At 38.5% G+C, this 15,578-nt stretch overlaps 1 protein-coding gene across 2 annotated transcripts in view; it reads right to left on the bottom strand.

Moving 5' to 3' along the window:
- Positions 1-15,578, bottom strand: part of atrnl1a (attractin-like 1a) — a 406,244-nt gene that overhangs the window by 296,683 nt on the left and 93,983 nt on the right. For both annotated transcript variants that reach the window (XM_084735770.1, XM_084735769.1), the window contains exons 11-13: positions 5,338-5,422; positions 2,136-2,347; positions 273-391 (exon numbers count right to left, since the gene is read on the bottom strand). In XM_084735770.1, coding sequence (XP_084591896.1) covers positions 273-391; positions 2,136-2,347; positions 5,338-5,422 — 416 coding nt within the window. The remainder of the gene's footprint in view (positions 1-272; positions 392-2,135; positions 2,348-5,337; positions 5,423-15,578) is intronic.

The raw sequence follows: 15,578 nt of genomic DNA on the forward strand, positions 1-15,578 counted from the left end.
GACTAATCATCTTGGGTCTTCATAAGCAATCTATGGATGCCATATTAAAATAAAGACTCTAAGGAAAATAGAGAATTTAATGGTTGCAGCACCAGACAGATTTTTCTTTGTTTTTTTTGAAAAATGGCTCTTTTGATTGTTAAGGTTGCAGACCTCTGTCCTAGAGAAGCAAAATCATCAGAATGTAATTTATTCGATCAAACATTCTTGTATTATAAGGTCTAATAAACACGGTAGCCTCAGGGGCCACTAGCAGGATTGTGAAGACTCACCACGGTGCAGTTACTGGATGCAGAGATACACTTCCTGTCCTCACACCACTGACAGCCCCGCGTGTTGGCGGTGCAGCTCGCACAGTCTGAGAACCGGAAACACTGCTCGTCTGTACTGTCTGGAAGAAAGCAAAACACACACGACCATAAACACACAAATGCAAACAAAAATCAGCAGATCAGATTATACTTTTGTACTCGTTGTTGTGTGGTGGTATAATAGTGTAGTAACGTCTCTCCATGTCAGAGATCGAGGACTGAATCACAGCAAATAATAGGAAAAAATGCAAACTGAATGCATGGAGCATGTGCGTGGTAAGTTGTAACAGACATTATGTTATCAGTTAGCACTCCACATCAGAAAAAAACATATAATGTGTTCATCTAACTTGTACACACTTAAAGGGACCGTTCACCCCAAAGTCTGAAGTGCTATTTATCCATCTACATAATTTTGGTATACGTTGTTGAGGTTTGAAGATACTGTTTGTAGAGATGGCATTTGGCATATGGTGCACAAAGCACATTGGAAGAACATCTGTTTCGAGAAATCATGACCTGATTACCTGTCAATAGTTAGGAACTATTGTCTTTCTAGCAATGCACACCTGCCAAACAAATCAATGCGCAGAAAGAAGTGTGCATCTACACATGGGCCACAAGTTACTGCTCAGCTGAGAAGGATACCATTAACCATCACATGGTTTTCGCAAGCACAAGCCTCTCGTCCTTGAGTATGTGCATGCTTCCTTCTGCATGGTGATCCAGTTGATTGGTGTGGATTGGTAGAAAGAAAAGGTTATCTTAAGAAACTAGGTCTTGATTTCTGGGAAAAGGCATTGCTGTAATTTTGAGCTCCACAAGCCAAGTAGCTAGTTCCATTATATTTGAGAGAAGACAGACAGACAGACACCAAAACTTATCTAGACAGCCTGATAGCACTACAAGTAAGAGGAAATGTTTTTTTTTATCTTGGGGTGATCTGCCCCTTTAATGCTTTTCACTTTGTAGCTGCCATAGTAATTTTTCTTTTACAAATAAAAGTTCATTAAATAAAGTTCATTACTACATCTCTCAAGAGAGTTTAGTTCTTACTTCTTGCTGTAGTATTTACTCATCTGCTACTACATCAATTGCCACTAATCATAGTCAGCTAATAAGTGTTTCAGTGGGAATGCCAAGATGAGAAAAGGAGTAAGAAGTCAGAGTCACTTTGCATCAATGTGAAAAGCATGCGTATCACTGGAATGTCCATCTGGCTCCTTTTCCAAATATCGGATATATGTGAGGAAATTGTTCTACAGACCCAGGGGAAACCTTAAGGCCTTCTAGGCCTTCAGAGAAGGTACATCAAATAATGTATATAAAGACCAGAATTGTAGTAAATAGACCTAAGGATGAAAAATCACTATACAGTCCTTCAATGCAGTCCTTGTGTAATATTGTCCTAAAACTGTCAGCACAACTATAAGCATGATTGCTTTTTCTTTAAACCTGCAGCAGAATACCTGCAAAAGCAACTGCATCTACATCTGGCAGAGACAGATGAGTGGGAGGAGGAGGAGGAAGGTGGGGGGAGTTCAGACTGAACCTAATTACTCCAAAATGAAGTAATTGTTGCAGCACTGACCTTCTGTTCCTATAATTATGGTATGCAAACAAACTTCAGAAGCCAAATCCTTTGGAATAATTATTATTCTCATGAAAAAATAGGCCTTTTGGGAGCAACACTTGCGTGTGAGTGTGTGGTACATTTCAGGAAAAGTATGTTGACATGACAGGGAACATTTTAGGGACAAAGACAGAACTTAACAGACATGGAAACATGGCAAAGAATGAGCTCGGCAGACGGGAGTGACGTACCAGGTCGAGTAGGGCAGAAAGGAGCAAGAGAAATGTGCTCGGGTGGTTTCGGCTCCCAGGGGACACATCTGCTTTTGACCCAGTGGCAGCGAAGGCCGGGCCCAGCGGCAGCACACAAAGCCGAGTTAGAAAAGGCCGGGCAGGAGGGAGGGGTGTAGGCCAGCACATCGTTTAGAAGGAGGCCCGAAAAACCTCCAAACACGTACATGGAGCTGAAGAAGATATAGAGAGAGCATTATACTGAATCACAAGGGCAGTAGAGACCTGCACATACAGCTGTGGAAGGAAGCAACAGTCTTAAAGAAACAAGAAATGCCTGCAGAGATGAAGACAGATGAAGAAATGCTAAGAAAGCAGGAGAATCTTTCAAAAATCAAGCTGAACTTTGGGAGAAACCGTGGTTTGAAGGCAGCCTTTTAAACTTCAAAGCTGACATTTTTGTGCTCAAAGCTGACTTTTTGGTCTTTAAATGGTGTTAAAGGGTTAGACCGTTATTTCTGAATTCAGCAATTGCTTCAGCAAGTCACTCTGCATCGTGACGGGGACTTTTCCAGTAACGAAAAAAAAAAAAATCAGTCACACTTTTTTTGACAGTACAATAATAAGATGTAACAAGGTGCGGGGGGCACTGGCCACCCCTGAAAACTGACTGGCCACATCAAGTGCCATCCCATTATCCTCAAGTATGACTGGCTGTCTGTCCAGTGAGAGGCAGGACCTTAGTTTGAAGCACCTGTTTGTTAAGTGTTTAAATACAGTATGTGCATTGTATTCTTTTTGATTCTTTTGTTTTGTATTTTTTTACATGGTTAATTTACTGTATGGATCGTTTTACAATACAAGGCTCTAAAATCAGATGTTAATTGTAGTGCTCCTTTTGCTACTCACAAAAACAAAAAACACACTAAGAAGTGTATACAGCAAAGGGGTAAATAAGTAAAAATAATTAATTGTAGAAATAAAACAATTTCTGTTTTGTTTTGATTAGTATGACAATTTATCTTTTAAATAAGAAACTGTAAGATACTGCAATGTTAGTAATTAAAGTAGAAAGAAAGAGAAATGGTCAGTGGCCCAGTTAGCCTACCCCAGTCTAAGAAGTCTGAGCATGACCCTGAATTAGACAGTAAACAAACAACTAAAGACAGCAAACAAACAACTACATCCTAATTAGACACCATACACTCAACAGTACAGCAATGAGACCTAACAAGCCCAGCGTTGTATCAAATTAGAAAAAAAATACATACAATATGTGCTTTATTAGACAGTAATTGTAGCATAATTAGACACCATACACTTAACAGCACACTAATAAGACATGACAAGTCATATATTGTATCAACTATACATTGAACAAATATGTTCTTCATTAGTCAGTATTAGGTCCTTTATTAGGCCCTTATTAAAGTTTCTTATAGGGTAATTAGGGACACATTACAACAAAACAGCTCTAGAAACTTAAGTGTATTATTTCTCACTGTTAGACCTTTATTAGACTTCATAAAAGGAAGATTAGAGACATGTAATAACAGATATGTGCTGTAAACTAGAGTGAATGTGTCCCCACTTACCCTCTAATAAAGTCTAATAAGGGTTTAATAAAGGGTCTAATATCGTCTAACAAAGAAAATATTATCTCTAGTTTTTATCTAATTTGATATGAAGCATTGTCTTGTAGATTCTTATTGGTGTAGTGTAAATTAAATGCAACCAAGAATATGTGGTATCAGGTTATCTACATTTAGCCAGTTTTGCATGAGGTTCAGAAAAAATTGAGTCACGACAGGAGAACCTTCGCTGAGGAATGCAGGGTGCTTGTTTCTTTATTTAGCTTTTTTTTTTTTTTTTTAACGGTCTTATGTAGATTCTTTGTAAGCAGCAGTTCAAAAACCACATTCAGATTATTATAGAAGCCAAAGCACAAGGATAGAGGAAGTGGATCAAACAACTTTTCTGTTTGAATGAAGCCACAATGCAGTGCAGACATTTGAAAATGGCTAAGGTATAAAGAGAGCTCTAGAAGTAATAAAGAGAGATACACCGTGCACATATACACTGTATCTATAGATAGAAAGTGTAAAGGTAACTGAGAGAGAGAGACGCAGGAGAAACAGTAACAGCATATATGCAGGTGAGGTGGCAGAAACAGATTTCTGAACAGGGCTTCAGAGCTTCAGAGAAGTCAGCAGAGGGAGAAGTGACAAGAGAAGTGTAAACTGGAACTAAATATAACACTGAGATAAAGAGATCAATCCATAAACAATCTACACACCAAAACCATAATCTGGGAAAGTCAAGTGAGACTCTGTGCTTCCAGAACTTAGAGGATACTGCAGGTAGACATCAAGGAAATGTAAAAATGTGCCAAGAAATAATGCATTATGAAAAGATGGGCTATTTGCATAAATATAAGTGTGTGGTTTAGTAGATTATTTACCAGTTTTACCTAGATTTGAGTGTCAGCGTTAGCTGAAGTATACACTGCTGATGTATCCTTAAGCAAGGTTACTAGTCTCTAGCACATTCAGAGGTGCTGTTGTAAAGGACAGGTATTTTTTTTTATTTATTTGTGGGGTCAATAAACGTGTCCCAGCTGGAGCTACAATGGGAGGGTTAATAAGTCAGTTCGGTTGCATCACACTAAAATAACAGCCACAGTAAAATAAAATAACTCCACTAAATTAATATAGATATGTGTGCCTCCAGACATTAAAGTAAAGCAAAAGTTACTTTTCTTAGTAACTAATTACTTTTATATGCACAAGGTAACTAGTAACTGTAACTAATCGCTAAATTTCAGAAACTTGCTAAACACTGGACTCACTGGTACACAATGTGAGGTATGTATATATTTCCCTCTGGTTCTAGTCACCTAATTTATATGTTGAATATTTTGGCAGTGAAAGTAGACCCATGGCTATAGATGAACCAAACCAATGTGAGACATAATGAGAACACAATCTTTCAAAACCTGAAAACACATTTTTTTTTTGTGCATATAATTAGTACAGGTGCTTTGTCACAATACTGAGTCTCACTAACCAACACAGACTAGACACCAACATACAACAGTGATTTTATTATTATTATTTTTTTTTATCATAATTATTGCATGCCCCTACGATCCCTACCCAATTCTAAACCTGTGGCTGTTGTACTCAGATGAATAAACTGATATGGAGGGAAGGAAGAAGCTCACCCGTTGCTAACCACAGCAGAATGTCCAAAGCGGTTGACGTCCCGGTGTAGACCTGGTCTGGGGAGGACAGTCCACTCATCACAAGCTAAAGAGAAACAAACACACATAGACAAATTGCTGAATGCAATATTTTAGCTTTGTGTTTGTATATCTGAAAGGAAAAATTGTGTAAGGTCAATCAAGAGGAAACAGTGAGAAAAAGATTTGTATGCAGCTTCTCTGATCACTGTAAAATGCTTTTATTAAAGGAGCAATATGTAACAATTGGCCTCCTGTGGAAGACCACTCCCTTAGCTTAGTTAGTCATGCTGCAGGTGGACCTATAGCTGACGTGAGTCTGTCCAGACCGAGAGCTCAAAGCACCAGGGAAGTGTTGGTGTTTACATCTCTGGCAACAGAGCTGAGCTCAGCAGCCTCTCAGTGAACACACACTGTGCCTAAACACAGTATCGAGTGGTTTTACAAGATAGGTTTTACAGGACACGGTAAGCTGATTAGCACACTAACTTCAGGAGATAACACTACAACACAACACATAGATGTCTTTGACATAATGTCAGCACTGTTAGTAGCAGACAGTCCCAGAGGTGTTTCAATATAAGAAAATAACAGACCAACCAGAGGTCTACTGAATCATTGATTTTCTTATATTTACTGTGCCCATATCATGACAGCTGACGACAAATATCAAAACAATAACAACAAAAAAAATCCTCATCCATCAAAAAATCTTGTCTATTGTCATTTAATTTTACCAGATTTGATTTCTAAGTGCATGGCTAAATACTACACCAATACAACATGTGATTCCAGACCGTGTCATTCCAAAACCATCTTTAACATGACTTGTGGTTTTAAGCTTTCCACCAGGCCTAGATCACAGTCAGTGTTCACAGGTGCTGGATGGGGTTGAGGTCAGAACTCTGTGCAGATCATTCAGTTTCTTCCACACTAAACAGCAGAAACCATTTCTTAACAGACCTGGCTTCATGCACAGGGGTGTATTGTCTGCATTGTTATGTTTAAACAAAAAAATGGCTGATCACAAACTGCTGCCACAAAGTTGGAGGCATACCATGATCTGACATATTAATGTGTTCCAGAGTTGTGGACATGAGTTGGACTTCAACACAGGATTTGTGATTTCACTTGAGCATTTTGACTTCAAAATACCCATAAGCCCAAAGATTAAAAAGGGTTATTAAAAAAAAGTGTACTACAAATCAATTCATTTCCTGAATCAACTAACAAGTCGACACTTAAAATCTTAGATCCACTTTGTTTGACCCAATCCAACAACAATCCAATCAAGTTGCAGGACAGAATCATGAAGAACTACTGCTGCATCAGCTGGGAAAAAAATGAAACACGGTTTTGTTTGCATACAAACTTAGAGGCAGTCGACAAAAAAATGATTGCATTATGCAAAACATGGGTTGAAAATTACATTACATGACAGAGATGTAAGAACCTCCAACTTTGTTCAACATTTGAAGGTGCACAAAGAAGGGCAAGTTGAGGGTAATATTAACATAGTGAGCTAATGCTTAGCTAACATTAGAAGATGGTAAGTTTGTAAATTAATGAGGCTGGAAACTCACTGTTACATTATGACCTGTTGAGGACTCAAACTCAAAGTTTAGGACTTTGGACTCCTCAGTCTTGACTTAGGACTTGAATTCAAAAACTTCACTTGTGATTTGCAAACAATGACTCTCCCTACCTATGTTTCATAGTAGCATTGAGATTTACCATGAAAAACAGCCTCAGATGAAAAACACATCAGTTTACTACAATTTTCATCTTATTTTGGCAGAAAATTGAGAATAGTCAGAATAGAGTGACAACACACATCGTCCACAATTTCACCTCTTCTTTTTTTTTTAAATAAAGAGTACCTCAGTTATTGCTGGTGAGAAGAAAGAGCAGTGGAGGATGACCCACAGTTCAACCCCCTCATCTAATTTCATCACAAGAAATAAGAAGTCATTATCCTAACCTTTTCACATCAAATTATGGTGATATGGAGAAGATAGGGAAGATAATCTGGGAGATGACTTCATAAAACACTTCATACCACCAAATATCATCATAAAGTATCTCTCTCTCTCTCTAGTTATCATTGGAGCTATCAGCTCTGTGTATTTTACTATTTGGATTTTACAACTCTCTGATGTTTTAATGACCCCTACGTGCTGCCATTATATTAATATGGAAATGACTCTGTGTGTGTGTGTGCATGTTGTGTGATGTGTTGGTGTAAATGTGCCATTTAGCCAGATGAGTCTGAACGTAAACGGAGAGCCAGTAGAGTTGGGGACTTGGGGCGGCCAGGTTGCTAACGACCTCGTTAAGCGGTGTGCTAATTGGGAGTCCTTGTTTAAGAGCGAGGTGTTCGGCAGAGGACACGGTGAGAGGATTGAAGGGGGGGGGGGCATTCTAATCAGCACCAAGAGCAATGAGTTCATAACCAGCAGGGGTTAAAGGTCGGTCATATTAACACATGCACCAGAGTGACAGAGATACTATCAAACATAAATAAAGCCTGGTAATACTGCAGCTGGTGGGAACTCTATGAACAGGTACATTTATTCCCTCAGTACAGCTTTTCAGGCTTTGCTTTTCTATGATAGGTAGGACATAAATTAAAGGCAGATGCTATTTGCAGCTGGGATGGAATAGCCATTGTGGCTATTTGCAGTTTGGTATATATCACCTAGCATGGTATAGCCAAGCACCCAGGTGTCCGTAACCAACGATGCTATTTGACTGTGGGCTGTAAATAGCCATATTTTTATTTACACCTGCATGTCTGAGGCAAATAATCTTTTCCTAAACCTGAACAAGTAAACCTTACAAAGTAGTTACACAGAGGGGGTCAGGTGTAAATAGTCAAATAGCTATTGTTTGCCTATTCTCACCTGAGTGCAAACAGACAATCTATAAACAAAACTATGAGCTTAATGATGAAATATGTTGATACTTTGTTGCTGTTGTTATAAATGTGTGCTTTCAATATTTGGCTAAGACTGTCCAAGAAATGGTTTGATATTTTGACACTTTGAACAAAAGAGATACACTGTATATATATATTTTTAAACATTGGACAGAGATGTTTCCCCCTACATTTGGTCTTTGTGCTATGCTAAGCTAACTGACTCTCTCAAGGAAAGCTATTTGTCAATATACCAAATTATTCCTTTAATCAGGTTTGTTTTGTGTTTACAGTGAAAATGCAGCCCGGTAACCCCAGAAAAAACATTCATATTGGGCAAAACATTGTGACCGCAAAAGCATTGCCAACTGACACTTGCAGCAAACACCAGACACATCATACAGACAGAAAGATACAGTAGCCAGGGTGTGTTGATCCGAGCAGCAAATGTGATAAAACCAATGTTTTTCCAAAGATTCGATGCCAGTAGAAAAACAACATATCTGAACATGTTGAGGCATGTCAAGACATCTCGAATGTGTAGACCTACAAAGATGAATTAGTTTGTGTTTTGACGTGTGCCATACGACACTTCATGTGTGGGTGGGAGGTCAGGGTGATGGGAAGATATGTCTGATTCTCACACCGCGTTACAGACTGAACATGATTGTTACCTCACTTTAACCATGCTGTAGTGGCCACACATGGATATTATTTAAAGCAGGGGTTCTCAGAAAGAAATCAGGTTGGTGACCCCCCCATCTTCTCCCCCATAAAAGCTACAAAACTATGAAAGGACCACTGCTTTGACAGAACGATGGCTGCTTTGATTTTGGCTTTAGATTAATTAAAATAAGAGCACCTTAACAGTCAACATGTTTGCTTCAAGGGGCTGACACTGCTGATAGCTGCTAGCTGGTTCTCATTCTAGAGGTGTAAGAAAATACTGAAAATATTGAGTATTGGAATATTATATTTTGTGATACTGTTTTGATTCTCAAAACACTGTACTATGATATTGTGATAAATGCAAAGATTTGTGACAGTGGTTCATTTTAACTCCTGACTGCTAGATAGCAGTGCTGTTGCCCATCTTCCCTGTTCTGCTAGCATAAAAAATAACTTTTTAAACTAAAATGTTATACACATTTTATACTATACTATATTCAATAGGGGCTATACAATGTTCAGCAAAATTCAATATCATGGGCTATATTATGATATATTTTTTTCCATTATGTTCAATGTCTTGTTTTAATAAACTGTGCAATAATACTTTCACTGTCACTATCTATCTATCTTTCATTATTATCATGTACAATTTCATTCAAACGACGTACCATCTTACATTCATTATCTGGTGGTATATAACTTTTTTACTATCTCTCAATACAAATGCCAATATCATTTTCAATGTAACTGCCATTACCACATTTTCTATTTAGCTACTTTTGTACTCAATTTATGTACTTCTGTTCTTATTTTATCAGGCACTGTTTCATTGCATTTACTCTTTATATACTTGTTTATATTTTACTTATTTCATGTTCCATTATCTATTATGTTACTGTAATTCTGAAGCAACCTGCCACAAGAATTTCCTTTGAGATTAATAAAGTTCTAACTTATCTTATACATATGGTGGTTTGTCATCTATACAATGATCCAAAAAATAGATTTAAAAATTAGCATTATATAATATTGTCCATGGTAGTACAATATACCACAATATATTGAAATGTAACCCCTGTCTCATGCTATGTATCATATCACCAGATTCTTGCTAATACACAGCTCTATCTCATTCCATGCTGCTTGCCACAATATATTGTTGTATTTTATTCTTCACTTTTTATTCTCCCCTGGAAGTTATGTCAGAATTCTCTTGGGGTCCCAACCCCTGGTTGAGAACGCACTGATTTGAAGGACCAGCATGTCCATCCAGCCAAACACCTTGCCTCACTCTACCCTTCCAAGCATGTAGGAGAACCAATAGTGACAATTAGACCCTGGAGAAAAACTAAATATCTAGAGTGTGTTTGGTTTGTCTACTGTAGAAACATACAGATGAAACATGGTGGCCTCTGTGGAAGAGGACCAATACTCCCTACAAATTATTCACACTGGTCCTTTAAATAAAAAATTCTATTGCCCAAACCACTGTTCACAATCTGGAGTTGTGCAGATGGCGACTAGTCCTATATTACCAAGCTAACATTTGGGAAAGGGGTTCTATAAATGGCATCTAATTTCATTACATTAAATAGAAAATTAATGTTTACTTACCCCTGTAATTGCACCCCAATGAAAATGTCACAAACACAGAGTTATAAATCTATAATTGAAGGCATCTGATTGGTGAAGCATGGTGGGGCAGTACAGAAACTCTAAACTCAAAATAATATTTCAAACTTTTTCTACGACTGATATAATAATTTATGCTCAATAGCTCCAGGATTCAAAAGTTAAGTGTTACAATTACTATAATGAGGTTGTTAAGAGGAAAGGTAAGAGGGTAAAGTCTTTGCTTAACAGCCTGCTAGACAGCGGCAATTAACATGTTCAAGTCAATTTGGAGATGTGAACCTGTGATATCTCTGTGGAATCTCTCTCTCCATCTTGCACTGATACTGATGTTTTGTCAGCTGTATTTGAACCTAACCTGTAATGCCCCGGATCAAACTGGCACCTCTCCTTAGGTAATCATCAGTCAGCAGGGGATCCAGGTGTATGCTGTTGTCTGGAAGCTAAAATCCATCTGACACATGTGACATGCGGTGATAAAAGTTTAAATATTTTTCACTTCTGACACTTGGCACCTTGGTTGCTGTAACAGGCTTCATTTCTACTGGGAAGTCACACAACTTTTCCTTTAAAAAAGTTTTAGTTATCTTAGTGGAGGCAAGGCAGTGATAACTACAGGACTTACAGTCTCAAACACTCAACACCAACTGAGCTACCAGGCCACTGACTTCTGAGGTATTTGAAATTTTATTTTTATGTGGTATTTGGTTAAGGACACCAAGGCTATAAATGGTCTGAGAAGGGTTTCTGTTCTGCATCTGCACTCAAACATGGTCAGGTATGCAGACTGATTCTGTTTTTTGTTGTTATTGTTGTTGTTGTTTTAGACTCAGTAGTTAAAAAAAAAAATCCTGGCTGCATAGATCCTTTAAAACAGTATTTAGACGACTGTCATAACCGTAAGCAAGTTGAAATAATGACGCAGAGGGTGGAAAGATTAAAGGCACAATATGTAACATTTTCTTAAAAACAATACAACAATAATGTATAAAATCATCAGTTATGACCCACTAGAAGTGTGTGCTGGTGACTATATCTGCAGAGATGCTGCCCTTAACTTGTATTTGTAATTACTGTGACGTGTTGTGGATGATTTACCAAGCCAAAATGTATGTAAGGTATTTGACACACTGGGAAGGAGAAAATGATGTCTCTGGTGCTTGGACAAATCTGACTGATTCTACCTTTGAAGACATTCTTTGTCGGCAAAGGGGGTTGGGGTTGAGTTGAGGAAATTTGGAAACCAGATCCAGTTTGTGAAATAGTGTCCACAGGATGCAGAGGTTGGATCTGTGTTGTGTTGTGTTGTGTTTCTGACTTTCCTGTTCATTTTGTCTTTTTCTACTTGTATATTCTTGTATCTATATATTGTAACTTGTAATATTTCTGTTTTGTTACCTTCCTCTATTTAATACTAATGTTCATTAACATGCTTTGTCCCTATCGAATAAACAATTAAAATAAAGTACGGAAAATGTGCATCCTGTCAAATTCAAAAACAGCATGGAATAAATTAGAATAAATTAAACAGTGACTGCGACATTGAACCATACATACCATACTTAAAACAATGAATGCTGCAAAATGTTATCATTGACCATAATGCAGTGTTTTGCAGAGTCATTCAATATTAACATTTTGTATAGCAGCAGGATTACAGGCCTTTTGTTTAACTGGATACTGACTTGCTGTAAACTGAAGTGAGATCCAACATAAAACCTGCAGGTCTGATTAGGAAAGGGTGCAGGCTGTCAGAGGGGCAGAGGTGAAAAAAAAAGAATAAGACAAAGGGTGCCAGCTGTATGCAGCAGGGCACCAGCACACTGAATTTCGTGTTTTGTATACTAGAAGGGCACTTTATCAGGGCATTCTAGAGGGACTTCATCATATTTTCTCCACTGAAAGGGCACTCTAAAGGGTATTTTCCACATTTTTGCCACTGGAAGGGCACTCTAGAGAGAACTTTAACGCATTTTGTCCACTGAAAGGACTCTCTAGAGGGCACTTCATGTTTTGTTCACTGACAGGGCACTCTAAAGGGCACTTTTGCAGAATTTTTTTCAAACAAGTTCTCTATTGTGATGGTGAAGTTTCAAAAGCCCACCAAACCTGACCTGATGTCTGTCTTCCAACAATAGCTACTAACTTCTACCTCTAAATTAAAAAGAAAGATTACAGCTTCAGTGACTTTTGATCTCATCTTCAGGCTGTACTGGGCACACACACCTTAACCAGCCACACTGAGATTGATGCTGCAAACTGTCCACCAAAGAACTGCAGGCTCAACAGATACTTATCAGCCACGTCACACACACACACATACACACATCAACACAGATTTTAATTTCCTCTCAGGATATGAGAAAATCTGTGTTAATAATGCATGGTGGGACAGAGAGAGGAATCGTGAGTCCAGATCGAAGAAGGCAGGCGAACTGGGCTGATTGACAGTTTGATCTGATCTGCACTAATGGAGGACTTGATGAAGATGGGTGAGAGGAGGAGGAGGAGGAGGAGGAGGAGAAGGAGGCTTGAACGGCAGCCACTGTCTGCTCCTCCAATATATATAATGCTCCCAACATCTTCCAAACAAACTCCAAAAAGCCCTGGGCTTTTCACTGGGCTGTGCCATGTGTGCGCATGTGTGTGTGTGTGTGTGTGCAGCAGACAGTGCGTGGGTGTGTGCCTGTGGTGTGTCAACTTGGAGAGGACCGCGTTTTTAATCAGAGTTCATTTTCCCCCCCAAATCTAATTAGATGTGTGAGGGTGGCAGGGTTGAGGGGAGGCTGGGAGAGGAGGGAGGGAGAGCTGGAGGGGGAGAGGGAGAATTAAATCCAAATGAAAAGTGCCTTCCGTGTCGACCTGAATCTAATGTGTGGCAGCAGAAGAGCAGGAGAAGCTAATAACGGCGTGTCGCCCCTCCAAGGTTAGCACGGCAAAACAAAAACAAATTAGCGCTCGAAACCCCTCCACTCGCAGCAAGCACGGAGGCAGAGGAGGAACGTAACGGGGGAGCAAATGAAGACGAAACAAGGGATGGAGAGAAGTGACTTCCACAGGTGGAACAATTCATTATCTTATGGAGGAGAGGAGAGGAGAGGAGAGGAGAGGAGAGGAGAGGAGAGGAGAGGAGAGGAGAGGAGAGCTATACGAAGGAGAAAGCAAGAGAAAAGTAGAAATAGCAGACAAACAGCAGAGATACTGTTTAATCTAGGGAAATGCCAATTAATGCTACCTTAAATTCCTATTAATTTCCTACAGGAAATCCTAATAATTTCCTAGAAATTATTTCCTGGAGAGAGCTGGGGAAAACTTATTAAGTGTACAGCTGGTGCTGGTGGCAAGTATTTTTATGACTGTATATTTACAAAAAAAAACAAACAAACCAAAAAAACAAAGTTTGTTAGTTTGAACATTAAATATCTTCTCTTTGTACAGTATTCAACTTATAACAAATTAAAAAGGATTTGCAAATCATTGCACTGTTTTTATTTATGTTTTATACTTTCTACTTTGTACAAAATTACATAATCCATTCTAGGAAATTAACAGTTAGTGTTTTAATTTACAGGTGCCCTAATTTCAGGGTAAATTGGTAGCAATTATCAAGTAACATGTTTGAAATTGCTAGGAAATTACCCACAAATTACCCTAAAATTTCCTGGTTAAGTATGTAATAATTCGCAAGTACTGTAGTCATGTAGTGGGTGGCAATTACTGAGTAACATATTAGAGATTTCTTTGAATTAACCTGCAAATTACCCTCAAATTTCATGGTAAGTACGTGATAATTGGTTAATCATTATATTTGCTAATTGTCACACATTTACCATGACATCTGGAGTAAATTTATTCATTTTTTAAATGGTCATTACCAACTCTTTGCATTAAAGCAACACTTGCTTATCATCACATACTGAAACCACTGTTCTAAAAGCCAAATATTGTTCCCTCACACTCAACCAGGCTCCCTTGGCAAAAACAGTAATTTTAACTCACAAGAATGTGGGCGTTTCTGGTTAACCACTGTCACACAAGCAAACTCATCGTTTGAACCAGTGGTAGGCCAGCAACTGCTGTGTTCTGTGATGCAAAATGACCGTTTTTCCTCAAGGAGTCTGGTTGGTTTGATGAGAACAATATTTGTCTTATATAACACTGGTTTCTGATCAGAAAAGGCTGTCTGCAGGCAAAGTTAGGCGGTGAAAATGTTCTAAATATAGAGTACACTTCAACTGATATTGATTTTTTTAAGTGGCTAAATATGTTTTGCTTCTGACCCTGTCCACAGAAGCTTCCTACACCGGTACTCCCCACTTCAAATAATCCTTTTAGACTTAACTTTAATAACTATCCTTTTAAATGCCTTTCACGCACCATCTCTTACAATCATCCTCCTCTCTCCAACTGCCGTAATTACCCTTTATCTATCTTTCTTTTGTTTTTTTTTCTTTCAACCATCACGACTCTCCCTCCCTCCTGAGTCTGCAGTGAGTCAGAGAGGTGGCTAGTGGACAATAAAGTAGTGCAGATACGAGCAGTAATGAATAAATGATGATATTTATAAAGACAGGGGTGTGTTTGCGCAGAGTTGAGGGACATGTAAATACACACATTTATTGCGAGTGTTGATGGGGTGAAAAAGCACGGCACTAAACACTATGTTTCCTCCAACTTCTCTAAGATGGGGACTCTCTGTAAACAGATGCTTTATTGTTTATTACCTTTGATTTTGCTTTTATTCACAAACTTATTATCTGCTTCAGCCTGGCATACCTTTATTGTCATTAGGTCGTTCTCTTCCGCTGCTGTCAGTGCTTCCTTTTCTCTCCCTAAATCCCTCCTTCATTTACTCTTTATTTCTCTCCCGCTCTGTGTATATCCCTCTCACCTTCACCAGTGCCCTGTTCTCTTATTTCATCCGCTTCCTCACATACACTGCTTTGTCTCACCAATATCCTGACTGTTTTTTTCAATTTATTATATCATTTACAGCAGAGAG

Source organism: Lutjanus erythropterus, chromosome 14 (assembly GCF_056507025.1).
Source record: "Lutjanus erythropterus isolate fLutEry1 chromosome 14, fLutEry1.hap2, whole genome shotgun sequence".
NCBI classification, from domain to species: domain Eukaryota; kingdom Metazoa; phylum Chordata; class Actinopteri; order Lutjaniformes; family Lutjanidae; genus Lutjanus; species Lutjanus erythropterus.